The sequence below is a fragment of the Triplophysa dalaica genome, chromosome 6, assembly GCF_015846415.1.
Source record: "Triplophysa dalaica isolate WHDGS20190420 chromosome 6, ASM1584641v1, whole genome shotgun sequence".
Lineage (NCBI taxonomy): Eukaryota > Metazoa > Chordata > Actinopteri > Cypriniformes > Nemacheilidae > Triplophysa > Triplophysa dalaica.
The window spans coordinates 17,285,250-17,305,148 of record NC_079547.1 but is presented as its reverse complement, the minus strand read 5'-3'; the positions used below and the strand labels follow the sequence as shown (position 1 = coordinate 17,305,148).

Here is a 19,899-nt window from a genome sequence, read left to right as displayed (position 1 = left end):
AAACGTAAATTTTCTGCCGTCCTTCATTCTACGATTAAAATATTTACATATTACATGACTGACTGGTCTGTGTATCAAGAATCATGTGTCAGGGACTTATTACCTCCTGTGGGAAACATGGTTCGCCATCCTTCAAGAACCTTTTCATGTTATGTGTCTCCTTTCCTGCAACACCAGATGTAACACAAAATCTCCTCAACTGCAATTAAATAATGTATCATATTGAGAATCTCGTTGCTTTATTGGTGTTTCACAAAAAAGAAAACCATGGCTGAAGCGCTGTTGGTATGTTTCCACTTTGTTTCCACTTTTATTAGCTTATTATCAGTAGATTACCGGAAAGAAACACTGGATTTCAATGCAATCAATTCCTTTCCTTTCAGATCAATCCAGTCAAGAAGCCCATCGAAATATCCATCTTTGCTTGGCACACAATAGATCATTGACTGTAAGGTCTTCAGATTTCCATACCAAAAGCATGAGGTCTCACGACGGCCAGAAGATGTAATGTTCTGCTTTGACTGACTACATATAGACCCCATTAGAAAAGTAAACAGGGCTTGGATGTTGATGGCGATTGTTAGAACAAGTTTGGAGATGGTTTGGTATCAAGTCTGTTCGTCTAAAGGATGTGTGGTCTTCATGTGGCTGGTGTTTCAGCCTGCAAGCTGGACATGCGGATCTGTGAGCTGCTTTTGCTGAGAATGGAGAGTTGGGTTCCCCCGTTCACACCGCTGCTGGCCAAGGATGGGTGCCTATGCTTCATATCCACAGCAAAGTAGCGGTTCACTGTCCAGCTGCGCCATTTCCGTTTGATTTCTGACTGCACCTTTAGGGACAAGAGGGTTAGTAATCTAACTGAATCTGGATTAACATGCTGGTCACAAAAAATCAGAATTTTACATACATCTTTTTAATTCTTTATATCTTAGGGTAGTTTAATGGGTACTGTGATAGTAATGATGATTCTTAAAAAATAAAAACTCAAATCTATTAAATAAATGTTTTACATATATAAATAAATGTTTTTAATCTGTATTTTTGTCATTTTCAAATATCTAAACATCAATGATACATAGTATTTAAATACAATAAAAAGAGTCTAAAATATTTAGAAACAACATTTTACTGTAAATTGTAAAAAATAAATAAATTGGAATTTTCTGTAACATCCTAAAATACTACTAAATGAAAGGCTCTTGATTTTCTTTCAAAGTTATTTTGGAAATGGGCATAGCCAAGGTGTTCTCATTTTTTTTATAAAACACAAAGCTTGACAGACACTGGGTTAAAATTGAGCTAACTCCAAATAAATAAATAAAAAATTCTCAATCGGCACTAAAAAAAACACTTACCTCTCCGTTGAGAAAGCAGTAAAGGACAGCTACTACAAAACCCTAAAGACACCATAAAAAATTATATGAAAATGAGAAAATTGTCACTAGATGTAATGTATATTACTGTTAGAAATCATATAATCATAATCATAAAAATCATATTATAATTTATTACACAGTATAGTACATAAACATGGAAACAAAAAGTGTGTGAAGTTATGCAAAATTATTTGACATTTCAAATCAAACGACAGGACAGTTAGAACTAAGGCTGTACCTGAAATGACCCAAGACCAAGTTCAAACACAAGTCTTTCTCTCTTGCTGACATCTTCTGGTGTGAAAGCAAAAACAGTATAGTGGATTCCAAACAAGGGAATGAGGAGAAGTGTGGAGCGTGCCAGACGCCTGTCAATCACAACACACCAGACAAGTCAAACGAAACTAAATCTAAAGCACATTGTTCAATTTAAAATTAAGAATACACAAAAGCTATAGACTAACAGATAAATGCTGGATTCATTCCCTCCGATATCAGGAGACTGCAGCTTTTGCACCAGGATTATAATGATGCCAATGAAGAGTATAAAATTAATCTGAAGAGAAAAGACAGTTTAGCTTGTATAATAATACAATATTTTATTTAATTGTATATTAGATGATAGTAGCTTAACTTACCATGATAGAGGCAAGGACAGGACCCTTGATCACCCACCAGATGGCAGCATTGTCATTAATGTCCCAACATCTGCAAACAAAGTCATTTATCCTCAGTCTGACCTGTTTTCCATTTTGCTTCAAGGGGTTGTTTACTAAATGTTTACTAAGCATTACTCTTTGAATTTACGATATTATTTATTTACGATAGGAATGCATCTTTTCTTTTACCCGATGTTATCAAAGTGAGCTCTTAGGACAGCCCAGACCGTCACACATATCGTTGGAGTACCTGAGTAAACCATAAAACACATAGAGTAACTTCAGTCTGTAATATTGTACGTGTGCACCATTATGTGGGCAAATGCGTCGTGTCTCACCCCATCCTATAATGGTGTACCAGTAGAAGTATCTTTTCTCAGGAAAGAATGTCTCAACCAGAAGAGTAAAGAGGTACAGACCCTCTATGAACAGCCAAAAGTAATTTGATAAAACACAATAATGGAAAAAAAGCACCACCGCCTTGCATTCCACCTGCAGAACGAAGAACAAACATTCAAGGACAAGCTTACTACATTTTCGCTATTAAGAAAAGCATAAAAAGGGAAGTCACTATAAAATCATACTGTTGTAACATTCAAAGCACATTTAACTTGTTGGCCAAACCATAAGTGACTGGGGTGACTACAGAGACCTCATTATCTGAAGCAAATTAAAGCACATAACGGCTACACAAATGTGTCAGTCTGAGACTAATTCTCTTCACAAAGCAATGACATGGTCAGGCCAGAATGTTAATGGTCTCATCACCATGACGGACTGTGCATTTGTGTGTGTGTGACTCACGGTGTGTATAAAGCAATGGTTGCCGTCCTCCTCTGCATATAAAATACCATCCTTGATAAAGACTGAGATTGCCCTCAGGATGAAGGACACAAACAGATTCATGTGAATGAAATTTCTTGTGCAATGTAGTTTCCTGTGGGTAAAGTCAATCATAAGGAATATTTTAAAAAAACAAGAAAATACTGTAGATACCTTATGTACAAGATTTTCTCTTTGTGTCTTTGTACATTTGTTCTAACCATATTACAGAATTTTGTAGATTATTCAAAATCAATGTAAATATATGCAACACTTAGGGTGAACAAATCCAATCATTTTTATTTTTCAGTTGGCTATTTCTTTAGAGACATAATGATGGCTGATGAATGCTTTTCTGAGTTTCCCTCTGTCTTACCTGAACCAGCAGAGAATGACCATGGCAGTAGTGAGAGACACCAGTGAGGTGCTGTAGCCAACAGTATACAGAGCTTTTACTGACACGTAGTACATGTCCTGCTCAATAACAAGAAATAAAATATACATCACTGTCATGATATTTAAAACTTCAGAATTGACATAGTGATAAAAATCTATACAGTCATTTTTCACTTCAAATGTACAGTTTGCTTTATAAAGTACTACAACTCACTGTACTCAAGTGACCATCTCTCTATACCTAATACATGAATTGTGTTTTTAGTCAGGGTGGGTGATTCATTCTTTTAGGAGAAATAAAAGATAAAAATATATTTTTAAAATGAAGAAACATAAAAAAAACAGTTTTATTCTGAAGAAGATATTTTGAAGAATGTTGGTAACCGAATAACGGCGATGCCCATTCTCTTGTAATGTACTGACACAAAACCAATGCAAGTGAATGGATATCGCTATTGTTCGGTTTCCAACATTCTTCGAAATATCTTTTGTGTTGTGCATAACAAATTTATACAGTAATTTTTCACTTCAAGTTTACAGTTTGCTTTATAAAGTACTAAAACTCACTGTACTCAAGTGACCATCTCTCTATACCTAATACATGCATTGTGTTTTAAGTCACGGTGGGTGATTCATTCTATTAAGAGAAATAAAAGATACGTACTGGGCTTGTTCCATTGTCATTAAAAGGGCAAACTTCAACGTAGTGAGGAAACATGTCTGACCAGCCATATTCTGTGCAGTTACGGCTTACCTTTCCAAAGTCTATAAAGAAACAAGTTAAAGATCATAATGAAGTAGCATAAAACAAAACAGTTTTATTCTGAAGAAGATATTTTGAAGAATGTTGGTAACCAAACAACGATGGTGCCCATTCACTTATATTGTACGGACACAAAACCAATGCAAGTGAATGGGTACCAACATTGTTCGGTTACCAACATTTTTCAAAATATCTTTTGTGTTCTGCATAACGAAGTGATACAGGTTAAAAATTATGATTAAATGATGACTGAATTTTCATTTTTGGGTGAACTATCCCTTTAAGGTTTCTATTTCCTCATTAAGGATCCAGCCAACACAATGTACAAGCACACCTCTCCTCAACAAACTACATCATTCAAGATATCATTTGTGTCAGTAGCGCAGGATGGGTAACATACTGAACTTAACGTGACACCTGGAGGTTCGTCCAAATCCCTTACTTCAATTGTAATACAAATGCCTGACTAAGCAAGCACTTCTAGTACTTACCATCCTTATCTTCACTCATGACTTCAAATAACTCAGGACAGGGCATCCAGACCACCTGACCAAGTCTAGCTGGCTGCCAGCAGGTGAGATTGTCCCACATCCAACTACATACTGGGAAAATAAACAAAAGGATATCATTTAGTTTTACCTTGACCATTACAAAACCAATAAGACACATACAGTAATACTTCAATAAAGGACTGTTCCATCACATAGACATAGCCGGTCAGTGTGGAATGAATGTATGCTGTCTTTATCTGTGATTCAAATTTGTGTTGGATCTCAACATTATACTGTTGTCTATTTCTGGCGGCGCTGCTGTGATTGCAAGATTCTGTCTCTGAACCAGTTTTTATTGAGGTATTGACGGCGCCTGAGAATTGAACAGCCTGGTTTAAGATATATTTAGGTGTGCTACTTGACACCCGTTCTTATGATTAAGTGGAAATCAGTGCAGATGACAGGCGACAGAAATAGTTCTCCATCTGTTCCCATAGTGAAATAGGTTAAAGGAATTCAATAAAACAATTCCACAGCAGTTCAGCGTGCATACTGTATAAAAAATATCAGAGCATTTAAAAGTCAAAATGTAATACATTTAATGAAATGCTTCCAATAATAAAATTTACAGTACAGTATACACATATTATACTGTATTATACTTTTTTCAATTAAACAAAATGCAAATAAAAATGGCGGTACAATTGTTGTCTAAAATCTCTGCTGTGTGTTTTTCTGTATGCATGTACATAGCTTAATCATTCTGTTAATCTGTTTCATCTGGAAGATATCTTTAACATTCTATCATCTCCAATAAATAGGTATCGTTCACCCAAAAAGTCAAATTCTGTCATGAATTACACTCACGTTGTTTTAGACTTGTATTTGTTCTGTTGAACGCAAAGAAACATATTTCGAAGAATGTTAGCAATCGATAGTTCTAGGACATCATTGACTACCATAGGAGGAAAAAAAAATGGTAGTCAACAGTGCTCAAGAACTTTTTACTTTCCTACATTCTTCAAAATATCTTATTTGATGTTCAATAGAACAAAAAAATATACAAACATTTTTCCTACTATGGTGGCCAAATGATGTCTTTGAAGTTGCTAAAATTCTTCCAAAAACGTTTCTTTGTGTTCAACAAAACAAATACATGTGTAAAGCGAGTGTGATTCATGACAGAATTTTTCATTTTTGGGTGAACGATCCCTATCTATTGGAGATAATGGAATGTTTAAGCATTACATGGCCCGTTTGAGTAAATGATGATCCCTATTTATTGGAGTTAGTCGGTCCGCGGGGCATCTAGCAACCCAGAAAACGTGAAAAACCAGATCCCAGTAACTTTGTTTTGGTAAGCCTTTCTCTGCAAGCATGTGAGAAACTGAGCCGTTCAGATTTTGCTCCTCTTTTATAATATTACCGCCCCTTATTCTGCACTATTCCACCCACTATGCTGCCGCCGCTGTTGTTTTCACAAGCGACAACGGTAAACGTGACGCCACGGCTAAAGTTTATGGACAACATGCATTGTAATAGCTGCATAGAGTAGATTTATTTTATTTTATTATAAACCATAAATAAAAACCTACTCGTTTGCGCGAATCACTTCAGAGTACTTTATCAACCTGGGACAGTACAAGCAGGATTAGCTTCAAAGTTGTTCCTTAAGAGGGATCGAGACTAACTGAACGAGACAAAGCTGCCGATGTCTGTAATATTTATCAACAGTCTGAATTGACGTACATGTACCGTATATGTAGGATGATAACGTTAGCATACGATAGCGAATGGAGCTAAGTCAGTAACGGGCTAAATAGAACATTCAGCGCCAGTTGTTAAACATACTCTATTTTTATAGATGTTATTTGGCAAATGGGCACTTGGAGTTTAAACATTTAAAATGTTTAAAACGAATTCAGGAAACATAATTAAGCTAAACCATTGCCATGGCAGTACTACACTTGTGTTGTGTTGACACGCCGGACAGAAGGGGCGTGGGTTTTACACAGCCATTGAGCATTTTTCAAGCAAAATATGTTCCAGACATTACATGAAGACCCTAATACCAATTTGCTCATTAAATGAGTCCTTTAAGGGCAGATAAAGGAAAGGGCAAAATCATTTGGAAGACATGGTGCATGATCTTGATTTGTTGTAATGCAAACAGGCCTGAGAGCGCTTTAAAAAGGTTACAATTGGTATTTGCAAAGATTCAACAAAAACGAGAGTAAACAATTTAATTTATCAAATCACTTTACAGGTGTTGACTTGAAATAGGGAGGCTCAAAATATGCAGAGCAGTTGGTCCCACGACCCAAGTTGAGAACCACTGCTCTAGATTACATACAATGCATACATTTAAATGACTCAGAGTTGACATTTGCTTCTCGGTGGTCTGTGTAAATGTTGCAGATCTGTAATAACAAACGGCAAATGGACTGTCAAACTCTAGAACAAGTGTTTGGGAAACAAGCACACAACATTGCTTACAACACATCTCACAGCAGCCTGAAGTCTTGTAAAACATCTTAGACAATTTAATACATGACTTAAATGCTCTGAAAGACCCTCCTGTCATTTCTTTGTTTGGGCAGGGCCAAACACAGCCTCAAAATAGCATAGAATTACTGTGCAATAATCCAGCCGAGTGATTACTATACAAACAACTATACTGTATTTTTAGATTAAAGGGATAGTTCAGCCAAAAACTCAAATTTGCCGTTTATTTACTCACCCTCAGGCCATCCGAGATATGTAGGTGTAATTTTTTCTTGATTAAAACCATGAAGAAGATTGTTTGGTAAATCCGCAGCCCTCTCAGCTTCATATAATGCGAGTATATGGGGTCCGTCGTTCTAAGAGTTCCTAAAGCACATATTTCCAAAAAGCGGCTCCATGGCGACATGTTGACGTTTGGTGAAGTGACTTGCTCGATATTTTCATAAATTTGATCGTCATTTTTAATAATATTAGCCACACTGTTCAGCCTCAACACTCCCTTTCTGCAGGTGGCGCTAAACGTAACAGACGCTGATATGCCATCCGCCACCAAATACTGAACAGAGAATATTGCGATCGTGTGCAGAGGCTGCACAATATGGCTAATATTATTAAAAATGTTTTATGAAAATATCTAATTATTCGCTTCACGGAACGTCAACATGTCGCCAGGTGCCTCTGTGTGGAATTATGTGCTTTAGAAACTCTTAGACAGGGGGACCCCATAGACTCCCATTATATGAAGCAGAGAGGGCTGCGGATTTACCAAACAATCTTCTTTATGGTTCTACACAAGAAAAAATGTCACCTACATGTCGGATGGCCGGAGGGTGAGTAAATACACGGCAATTGTAGTTTTTGTCTGAACTATCCCTTTAACTCAACCATTAAATTCCTCTGTAGAAGCAATGACAACAAAAAGGAGCAAACAATAGATTAAAGCATTCCTAAGAGATGCATGGAGTTTGAAAAACATTGTCTTCCTGGAATACATTGCAACACTTGCGGAAAATGACCGATTATGATTTCTCTCCTGAGAGCAGTTTTAATTACTTGTGTAAATTGGACACAGATGCATGATTAGATGAAAAGCAGAGCTATTCGTCCTTTCACTCCAAAATTTTCCAGATGTACTGTACCTCTGTAGAATACCAGGCAGAATTGTTACATCTGATTTATGAATTATATGACTGGTTATGTAATCCAAAAATGAGCCAGAGAGCTAATGATTCAATTAATTCTTGTTTTCAATGACCAAAAATAGGTCTAAGTAAATTATGCAATTTAATAGGGTAAAGATGATGTATCCGTGTAGCCCAAACAAACCACAGAGTTTCCTGTCTTTTCTATTTTGTGTTCAGATCATTGCTGCAAACACGCATTGCACTTTCTCATCTCTGGATGGATTCTATAGTTTTATGTAAACACATTGGCCTGCTCCTTTAGGACAGCTTGTTGTCAAATCAAACTGTCAACATTTCATTACTGGTTGTGATTGTGACTGTCCAAAGGATTATTATAAATGCTGCATGCAGACAGCACTCGAGGAGGCGTCAAAATCAGTCATGTAGGAGCTTTGCGTGTATGATCTTCCACCCTTCACCCACAAGCGCCACCGTGTTTTAAGGAAGGAAGACTTTATTTTTGTTACTCGTATATATTGGATCACTCTTTTCACAATTTGCAGCTTAATAGATTTGCACTGCATGATAAATCTGAAACATGCCACATTTGTCACTCTAAAATTAAAACCATAAAACGAGAAATGGTGTAGATTACAACTTGCATGCAGTCTTACACACGATACAGCAATTATTAACCACATTTAAATAGGAATCGGAACATATACAGTACCATAGACCACTATTGCTTATAAATAAAGCAATAATCCTATGACAAAAAAATTAGGGGCGGTCCTCCTCGCCTCCACTGTGGCCCAGGACAACAGTGTGAATGTGGTTCTTACTTAATTCAGGTTCGCTGGCAGGATCATCCATTTCCATCCTTTCCATGCACTTTTCTTTCTCTAATTGAATGACACAGTCTGGGTGCATGCAGGAGATCTGAAAGATATAAACACAGAGTGCAGCATTAGAATCAGACACAAAACTGGTATATGTTTGCAAGTACATGTTAGAGCAAATGCAAGAATAGCTTTTCATTCATTGCTGTGTTTGATATCACAAACCAGCAATAATAATCATAAAAATTGGCAGGATTAAATGTCTTAAAATATCCCACAAAATGGCTAAATTATACAGTGTCTCTAAAGGAGTTTTAAGTCTATACTTATGCTGCCTGTAAATTTTCTCATTATAACTGTAAGAAATAGGCTGATAATCTTTTTAGTCTATATTAGCCTACTGTGGTTTGTGATTTTTTTCCGAACTTATTCCCATTATTGCACCGCTATTCAATAAAATTTTACCGGTGACAACAGCACAAATGTGACCCTGGATCACAAAACCAGTCTTAAGTAGAACGGGAATTTTTTTGTAAAAGATAAAAATACATTGTTTGGGTCAAAATTATTGATTTTTCTTTTATTCCCAAAATCATTAGGATATTAAATATATAAAACTTTAATTTTGTGAGTGGATGGCCTGCCACAGTGCCCCTGATTAACAACTTCAAAGACAATTTTCTCAATATTTAGATTTTTTGCACTCTCAGATTCCTGATATTTAAATGGTTGTATCTCAGACAGATATTGTCCTATTCTAACAACTCATACATCAATAGAAACCTTATTTATTCAGCTTTCGGATTATGTAAAATCTAAATTTCAATAAAAAAATTGACCCATAAGACTGGTTTTGTTGTCCAGGGTCACAAATGTCCAATTACAGAAGCAAAGATACTAACTGGGCCTTCTGGAGGTGATATGGAACACTTGAATCCTTAATAGATCCACTGTTATTCAAAAACCATTGAATACCCATTTACATGATAATTTCAGTCCTGGCAGTTGCTCACTTGGCGATGTCAAATGAACAGATAAAGCATAAGCATTTCTGACAGTGTGGGGCAGTTTGATGAGCTCATTATTGGCTTATCGCCCTGGATCAAAATCATCGTAGTCAACCGTAAGTACAGATGCATTTACACAATATTAAACCTCAATTATCTGATTAAAGAGTCGTGACTGAGAAACCTAAAATGCATAAAATAATGATGAGATAACAAGGTGTCATGCATATCTGTTTTCAGCTCGGAGACCTGTGCTCGAAAAAAACTGGTCAACATTGAGTTTGAATGAAAAAACTGCATCTGTTGTTTCACAGACAAAACAAGTTTTGAACAACTTAAAGAAATGGAAGATAATCACACATTTTACACAATGTATAGATTAAAGCTAATGTAAAGAAGTACGTTTGCATTTTTTATACATATATCGTTTTTTACTTTTTCCGTCATACAATACCAAGTCATATTTACAGGAATGAGAAACAATGGATTTTTTTAATTATTTGCTGTCAATGTCACAATGAAAAAATATATTTCCAACCTTTAATTAACTGCATCATAAATGTTGTTTTCTTAAACTCTTATTTATCTAAAAACAGCTTTTTCCAGGATTCTACTGCTACTGCTTAGGTTGGCAAGTACCTCACAACACTCAAAATCCTTCACCCAAAGAATCGTTAGTAGAGAGTAGTAGTAAACAATTTACTCTTTTTACTGAAAGGCGGGACTTCCTTTGAGGTTGTTGTTGCAGGTGATAAAATTACTCCTGAATAAGAGTTATAAATATAATAATGTCAAAACTTCTTCAAAGATCATCAGTCCAGAAAAAAAACATTAGAGCTCATAAATGATTAAATAAACACTGACAGCATGAGTGAGTCCATCAGCAGCCTTAGCCTGTGGTTCACACTTGACTTCTTTATTGAAGCTGGAAGCGTCTGTTTTACATTATAATCCTATGGAGTAAACCCTTTTTTCAAGAACGTCCTCAGCACTTTTTTTTTCGCAGCTCCAACTCAGAGCGTCTTCTGGTGTTAACAAAAAAGTTTAAGGCTCGATTCACATTTCGCGTCTAGAACCGTGCGGAAAACCTGAGCTGCACTGCGTTCTCATTTTTTTCCAAAGTGCCTCGACTTTGCGCTCTCCTGGCGTCTACTCTCCGGCTTACAAAAAAGCGCCATTGTCAACTTTTTCTTCTCAAAAAAGAAGTTAAGAGTGAACACGGCCTAAGAATGGAAGAATTGTTTTTTGTTTAAATAGCAGCCGAACGCCATGACTTCGACATCTGTGCACGAAGCCAGCCCAGAGAAAAAGATAGGCAGCGTACCGGAAGTGTACTTGAATTATAAACAGAGTTTGTTGAAAACACGGTTTACTCCATATGATTATAATGTAAAGCAGACACTAGCAGCTTCGAAAAAGAAGTGTAATCTGAACACGGCCTTAATAAAACTGCTTAGTAAAGCTGCTTCAATTTCTCAGACTTCGAATGTGGTTTCTTACTGTAATATAAATGTCAAAGAAATCAGACAGAACTCAGAATTATGACAGCTCTAGAGTTGAGAGGAAAGAACATATAGACTGCATATACTCTGTAACAAATATCTACCATCCCTAGTGATGGGTTGCAATAATGCTTTGTGTTTATACTTTTGTGATAAGGAAACTGTTTAATATTCCACATCCACCCACATTCAAGACAATAAATATCTCTAGTACTGCGTCAAATGACTTTCCCAAATGAGCCAATCCAAACATCTATATTTTTATCTATATTTATTTTATTGGGAGCCAGCTGAACAGCTGTGAGATATGTAAATATTTTTACAGTCAGTTTTATCCTTGACAGACGTTTTGTATACATTATGAGGCTACATTTGAATAATACTTTGGCTGTGTCCAAATACTCAGGCAGCTGACTTGTTACGTCATTGCATCAGTCATTGTTATCCAGACCTGCATAAACCGGCTTCATTTAGATAGCTTTGGTGAAAACCAGAGCCGTTGAAATACAGAGTTACGACAATCACATAAACCTCCTTAGGAAGAATGGAATGGGGAAGTAACCCATGTCATGCAGAGACCAATAGTTAAAACACTGCACTGAAGGCCATTTCTCCCAAACTCATTTGCTGTACTGTTGGTGAAATAACGGCATGTTTAGACATTTTAATGAGTTGGCGGACACTGGCGGTCGTTGGATAAGCGACTACTTACATTCAAGGTATAGATTTTATGGGGGTTGAACTACAGTATTTACAAAATTTTGCGGTTGGAACTTCCATTTAGTACCCAAATAAAGTCCCATAAACGTTTATCGTCTGCTGTCGGTGAAAGGACTAGGCTAAATGTTCCCAAGGGTCGATTTGGGTTGGAGCATGTTGTAATTTCTTGGTAGAAATACAATCAAAACTTGACTTGAATAAAACGTAAATAAAACATACATTTATACAGATAACACCGACAGCTTTCTCGGATGCTGTTTTAATTTCTAGAGCGTGACACTGCACTGTCACAGACCCTTCCCCTGCGGACAAGCACACGGAGGATTGTGGGATATCAAAAGCAGTGAAGGTTATGTGCTGCCTTCATAAATCGAATAGATGAAAGCATCTCAGGAGACAGAAGGTAAAGCAAACACTTCCAACATGCCTTGTTGGCTTCCCATGATGAAATGCATTCTACTATATCAGTATTTTTCAGCTTACACATGTAGCCTACGAGAAAACATTAAAAGCCAAACCAAAGTGCAGAAAATTGACTATTTTACAGCGTTGTAAATTCGGAAGCGTTAAGAAAACATCCTTCAGCAACAAAAATTTTAAAACAGAATACAAAATATAATCATGAAATATAATAAGCTAATCAGCTAAGAAATCACTGCTTATATGAGCCCCCTACGGTTGTGCACTGACATTGTAGTTAGTGTGATAATTGGTCTCAGAGCGCTGGCCTCCTCGTGTGTTGCCGCGAAAACATGAGCAAAATTTAATAAACATGAGCACGGCATTAATATTCATGGAGGCACTGTCAGTTCTCACCCCTCACCCATTCTGTGTCGCAGAGTTGATTTCCATCACAAAGAGACTACACAATTCACTCCTACATTACATGTCATGAAAAAGGCTCACTAGAAAAAATTATTCACTGCAGGTTCTTTACTGTTGATTTGCCTATTTTTCCTGGTTATTTTGTTTACCGTAATTTTTGTGCATTTGTCTTTCTACAACACCACAAAAACAAAGAGCAGTGGAAGACTCAATGAGTGTATAATTTCTTTCCTCTATCAGTTTGAAAATCGTTTTTCAAGGGACCGATGGCTTTCAGTTACCAACATTCTTCAAATGCTCTTATTCTGTGTTCCGCAGAAGAAAGAAAGACATATAGGTTTGCAATGTCAAGAGTGAGTAAACAATAACCGATTTTATATTTTTGGGTCAACAATCCGTTTAACTCTTTACTTTGATGTTTCCAAGTTAGACATGATCTCAGACATAATTCCACATTAATATTATATGTTCCAGCACGTAATGTCAAGTTGTTGTTGTTTTAAACTAAACTAACACTGCCCATCATCTAGCCATCATGAAAACCTTTGAGAAAAAACAGGAGTAAAACCTTTTGTAAATATTCCATTGCCATGCCCCTGCCAGCATTTACTGTTACTGTGAAATAAAACAGCATGGCCTTTGCTGCCTCAAGTACTCACTGTACCATAACTACGTTGGCCTTTGGACAGTTTACATTTGGCATGTCTGGTGCCAGAGATCGGTAGATGCCAGGCACCATCTCGGTGCCAACGTGTATGTGACGTAAATTGCCGGTGGACGTTTGTCTCTCCTCGGTGGGAAGCAGAGACAGCATGTTAAAGAGAAAATGATTCTTTTTATAAACAAAGACTTCACTAGATTGCTTGTGAAAGGATACCGTGAAACTAACTCAGTACACTATGAGTGCTGCTAGATTTGACAGATTTTATGTGAAATATTTACGGAAGGCAATAAAAAGAGAAATATCTTCTTCTCCCCCACCTCACTGTACATTTCTCTCACAAGCGCTCTTCGTCTCCCACTCTCTGTTTCGGTGGTTTAAAGCTTTTATTCCCCTCTTTCGAATATATCTAAAGCTGCTTCTCTCAGGCTGCTCTCTCCCATGAGCTCAAACATCTAATTAGCTTCAGAGACTTTTGTTTAACAATCAGGAATTTATTGTGCTTTCATGTTTAGATCACCAGCAATCTTTCAATTTCATGCAATTCAGTTCCATTAATCCAATGGATCTGTCTTGTTTACATACGTAAGATTTGCACAAAGCTTACCAACGGCAAAAGGATGAGTGCAAAAAACAGGTGCTGACATTTTCTCACACTGGAAGCCATTTTGTCTGGAGCACTGAAGCGACAATATCCACTGATCAGCTGTGGCAGAGATGAACTAGAAAATGTTGGTTAACAGATTCACTGGAAGTCTGCAGCAGTTCTTCAAATCATCTTTGATCCTGAAACACACATGCAAAACATGTTTTAGATTTAGTGGGGCCTGACTGTTTGAATGAGACGCTGATGCTTCAGACACATTGATGGTTCAGATGGGTTCACAGTAGACTCACTTACATTTGCATAATGGTACAACGATACTATAATGATAAAATATTACAAAAATGACCCTACATGGTGGACACATGCGGCATATCATCTGCATACATTTGTGACGGCGAGGAAATAATTGTGATTAAATTGTTTATCCATACGCCTTGTATCACAGACCAGCCTTATGACGCAACCCGGGCAACTGCACAGTATTGCTTGGGGATAATTGCTGATTCAATTCTGTTTCGCACAAGCACCAATCTCATGATGGCAGAGGGCCGGGGGAACTGTGGGCAGACTTTGGTACAGTGATGGAAGAAGAAATGAGATAAAGAGAGTATAAGTGTAATGGACGGATGGATGGAGGAAAATCGGGAGGAACGAATAGAACAGCTGTTCTGGAAAGCACTCTTGCTGTAATTAGTGGGTATAATGAAACTGACTGCTTGAGAGCTCCCTCGGCTATGCATCAAGGGCACCCCGACAGTCACGCTAGGCAAAGATGTTCGCAAAAACTGTGCTGACATGCATGCATTTTCACAAGCACTTAAGAGAATTTACATTTGCATTGACATTTACAGTCGTGTACAGAATATGCAATAATAAACTCGCATCACATGACGCAAATCACTTTAAAACACACTGTATTCTGTAAGGTTTGGATGTTGAAACATTCTCTTCTTGTTGCAGTTTGACAACTGTTAAATAGTTTAATAACCGTATTTCAGAATTTCGGTCATTTATAATATAATATACTACATTTTTTTGTATACATGTTTATAAAGATTTTTACACTGAAGACTCTTCAAATGGTCAGGCAAAAATCAGACATCTTTTTTTTGCGTGACCATTTGCAGAGTGTTCAGTGTAGAAATGTTAATAAAAATATACACATAAGAATGAAATTCTGAAATGAGACGCTTCGGCTTTTAAGAATAAATAGCAGCAATAAAAAGGAGAAAAGAATAAACTGCTTGCCAATGCAGAGCTTCCCGTATAAGGGTTTTCTTACCACATTCATTCAGTTAATTTGCTAATATATGCCAACCAAGTGTCAAAACATCCTAAGAAATATTTGTGGGAAAAATCCTCTTAATGGTAACAATTTATGTTATCTAGGAGTGTGTGCGTGTGGGTATGTGGGTGCGTGTGCGTATGTATGCGAATGCACTTTTCCTCTGCCTTTGAAGTGTGAGGATTCATTGAGTGTTACAGTATTGTGTCAGTATTTGTGCATGTGTTTAAGTGTCAACATTCCGGAGTGTACACTTAAGCTATCAGAGGCCACAGAGAGGCAGCGTGCCCGAACACTTTGTAAACATTCCCTCTGCACACTCCCTGGTGCACATTTACCACAGCAAATCCTTTTGCCAAAAAAGCATGTCTTCACAATTAAAAATAATTCTAACAACAAAACATCTAATGACAGGTAAACTGTCCTATTAAAGAGAACTTTATATTGATTTTACTGATGAAACTGAATATAGCTATTGCTGTTCAGTTAGCGGGGAAACACTTAACAGTTTGGCTAGTTGAAGGACATACCTAGGGACAGATGATAGCCTTCGTAGCATGTGAAAGATTTAGTCTTCAAAAAAAGGTTTTGGCCTTTAGGGCATAAACAGCCACTGAAATTTCACTTCAATGTGAAACCATGTGACGTATACTTTCAGATGTCATTGCAGAAGTGATGTTGGTTGGGTTTGAGACAATATTATGGCATGTTATAAATTATGTTGAAAATATTATGACATATCGGAATGATTTGGTAAACATTCTGATGTTTTCCTTAGTAGAGTATACACTTCTCACTGGATTTTGTAAACAATCCTTTTATCGTTACTTTCCTTTTCATAAATATTTGCCTGAAATGCCAGCAGTCTGTACTCAGTAGAAATTTTCCACAACCAATGTATTATCCCACAGTTCTTTATTTAACAGCTACCCATAAGTGATGTACAGTATAAGGATGTGGTGGAGTATAATCCATCCATCCATTTTCTACCGCTTATCCGAACTACCTCGGGTCACGGGGGAGCCTGTGCCTATCTCAGGAGTCATCGGGCATCAAGGCAGGATACCCCCTGGATGGAGTGCCAACCCATCGCAGGGCAGTGGAGTATAATATTAAATTTATTTTTTCATACACACAAATAGAGAAAGATCTGTAGTGAACTTGCTTATTCAATCTGATTACAGTTCACAAAAATAGCATATTTTAAGCTATACATCTGTTGTCTACATTATCATGGAATAAGTGATTCTTAATATAATGACTGGTATATGAATAAGTGACTGTTAATCTGACTTAATCATATCTAACACATATATATATATATATATATATGTTTACCATAAACATGCAAATCGGCACAGACGTTTGTGCTGGTTTCCTTTACATTGACGTTTACAAAACTAGACATCACGCCTCTGTAAACAAGAATAAGTCAGGCTAGCTTTTCCAAAGCTCCAGGGGCCTGTGATCCCACCAAGGTTGTTACCACACTCCAAATGAATTTACAGAGGTAAAAAGGCATGTCAGACTGACCAGCTGACCACCCTGGTGTTTACACCCCAAAATAATATTCATTGCAGGCACCAACAGCCCACAGATACCATAATGTTGCAATGTTCCAATGTAGCTATGTTACATTAAGATCTACCCTGGGGCATTGGCTAGTGGACACTGCTATGCTATGAGTAATTTGTCAAACGTCTCACAACATTTCCAAAGACACATCAATGAAAAAACGAAAGGAAGGAAGAGAGTTCCTGCAGAATGGGGAAATTCTGTCATTAGTGTGTTAATACTATGCTGACCAATCATGAACTAAGTCATTAATGTCTTCGTAGCTATATTTAGATTGTCAATTGGTGTTTGAAGAGGAAAGGGGACTATGATTAGCATATATACACACTTCTGTCTTCATAATGAATGAATCAGGAATTGGGGAAATTCCTTTTCGGTCTTTCTTTTTTATTCTTCTTTATTTCTAACTATAATCACAAGGAAATTCATGGGGTGTCTTCTATTACTTTGATTCCCCAGGATAGGCAAAGCGATTTGTTATTATTCAAGCAGCACTGTGGTGCTGTGTGTATGTGACACAAACACAAATCATTCAAATGAATTACGTACATCATAGTTGGTCTTAAATGTCAATTGCCTGTAACTTTCTACCACTTAGACAAACCTGGCCTATTTGTGTGAAGTGTGAGACTGCAAACTCACCTACATATCATCTTCTATATCATTATCAGAGTTGAAAGTGGATGTAACAGAACACCTGCAAGCGGTGCGTGAAATATAATGTAGTTTTAAAGGCTGCACTGAACTGTATTGAATCTAAACTTAACTCTAAAATGGTTTATTTGTAGGCCTGTCTATGTAACTTAATGGGTCTGTTTCAAAATAATAACAAGATTGGAAATGGATTCCGATGTATTCCAATATAATATATAGAGGCACCGCAGTAGAAAACTGACTGAAATGTTCACTGCAATCAAATTGAATCAAACGCTTGCTTTTTGCTGGGTTCATTCAAAACAGAGCTCACAAAGACATCCTTTCTAAATGCAATCAGGACTTGCAAAGATCACATTTTATTTTTTATAAATGTTTTGGAGCAATTGTGGAAAAAAATTGATCCAAAGGAGTCCACTTCTAAGTTGACTTGATGCATATATAATGCACATTGTGGCATATGATTTTTCTTATTGTAATGCACACATTCAACACAATTTATATATCTTATACTGTTCATTATAATTAAATGAGTGCTACTAGTTCTGCTTCATAATAATTCGAGCAGTTTGGAAACGTTTGGGTGTGGCATGGTGATATTAATGAAGTTTTAACATTTATTATTCATATACAATATATCTGATCAAAATATATGAATGCGTCTATTTATGCAACACAAATAAATATTCAAAATGCAGAGAAGAAAGATCTGTTTAGTATTTTTTTAAAGCACATTATAATAATGCAATATGCATGAATGAGTTGTGTTTTTCCTGGATCTTAAAAATCTCGTGTACGTGTCTGCAATCAACATAGCTTCATGATCATGGGGAGAAGTTGGAGCAAATCGTGTGGGGTTCACATGAGCATTGAACAACGTACAGATCACAGTTACTGTTAATTTAACCATCTGTGCAAACCGCAGAACTCCCAGTTGGCTAGTTGAACTACCCACAAACCATACAGTTAAATGATTTCGACCATGTAGGCTGTAATTCATCCACGAGAGTTATTGATTCGTGCATTGCATTACAGGGCTACACATGCAAAAGAAAAAATGTTAATCTTAAAACGGTCATTTAAAGAATGAGCAAAGAGGAACATCTTACTGTGCCTGCAGCAAGGAGGTGTCGCGAAAGGACGTGTCAACACGATGCCGAATGCAGACTGTCTCGCGCTGTCAGTCACATACGTTGAGATGGTGCAGGAACATTCCGTCAAGACGACCAGAAAAACTTAGTGAGTTAAGCAGACGAGTAACGTCTCTCTCTCTCTCTCTCTCTCTCTCTCTTTTTATCTCCCTCTACAAAAATGAGAGGACATCTATAGACGAGTGGTTGTGAGAAATGAAAACGAAAAAGAAGCGCGCAAGATTCTCAGTAAGGAACGTGGTCTGTTTTGCTATGTTCTCTTTATTGTGTTGCAACACCCGGCGGTTATCCGCGCAGACTCACAATGTTCCCTGATATGCGCTGCGCATTTAGATGAACCCCCTCAAACACCCCAACTCTCTCTCTGTCTCTCTCTCTTTCGTTTCTTAAGGTCGCAGTGAGTCCATTCCATTCACATGTGTCTCAAATGCTATTCGCATTAACATCACAGCCATTAATTATCTACAGAATTCTCTACATAATTACGGCTAAAATGTTCACAATCGTGATGTAGAATCGCAGTCTCCGTTGTGTTGTGGTAAATTGCAAACCACCAGCAAATTGAAGGATTTCGCCATTCAGCTCATGCTTGACCCATATGCAGAGCCAGATAATTTGGAGTGGATCTACTCCAGAAAACGCCTCAGGACCCTGGACAGCGGCCGATAAAGCTCGCGTCATCTCATTGATAGTGTTAATTACGTCACCTATTGCGTTGGAAGAAAGCGAGTGTAGTTCGTAAAATTTGTTTTGAATTGTGTTGGAGAATTCCAGAAGAACTACAAGTGTTCCTTTAGCTCAAGTGAAGCTACATTGCAAATGGTTTGGGGTTCGATTCTCATGGAAAATACATAAATCAATCTGGAATCCAAAAATAGGCTGTTGGAAAAATACATGTGTGTGTCTATAAAAAAGAAGTGAATGGTTATTGCCGTTG

The 19,899-nt window shown here is 37.1% G+C and overlaps 1 protein-coding gene across 1 annotated transcript; it reads right to left on the bottom strand.

Moving 5' to 3' along the window:
- Nucleotides 1-210: 210 nt before the first annotated feature.
- On the bottom strand, nt 211-19,538 carry adcyap1r1b (adenylate cyclase activating polypeptide 1b (pituitary) receptor type I). Its single transcript, XM_056750931.1, has 14 exons — nt 18,921-19,538; nt 14,298-14,476; nt 8,979-9,075; nt 4,508-4,618; nt 3,918-4,018; nt 3,234-3,331; nt 2,840-2,972; nt 2,374-2,527; nt 2,225-2,285; nt 2,015-2,084; nt 1,841-1,932; nt 1,615-1,744; nt 1,356-1,397; nt 211-829 (listed from the first exon to the last, which is right to left on the bottom strand). The coding sequence occupies exons 2-14, from the start codon at nt 14,355-14,357 to the stop codon at nt 641-643; spliced, it is 1,338 nt and encodes a 445-aa protein (XP_056606909.1). The 5' UTR covers nt 14,358-14,476; nt 18,921-19,538; the 3' UTR covers nt 211-640.
- Between the last annotated feature and the right edge of the window lie 361 nt (nt 19,539-19,899).

What these genes read in the sequence shown, in the direction of transcription:
- adcyap1r1b (XM_056750931.1), bottom strand. Translation starts at nt 14,357, where the DNA reads ATGGCTTCCAGTGTGAGAAAATGTCAGCACCTGTTTTTTGCACTCATC. An exon ending in TGCCAGCGAACCTGAATTAA is followed by an intron (nt 4,619 to 8,978) that starts GTAAGAACCACA and finishes TTATTTTCCCAG; the next exon opens with TATGTAGTTGGATGTGGGAC. An exon ending in GCTCACTTTGATAACATCGG is followed by an intron (nt 2,085 to 2,224) that starts GTAAAAGAAAAG and finishes CTTTGTTTGCAG; the next exon opens with ATGTTGGGACATTAATGACA.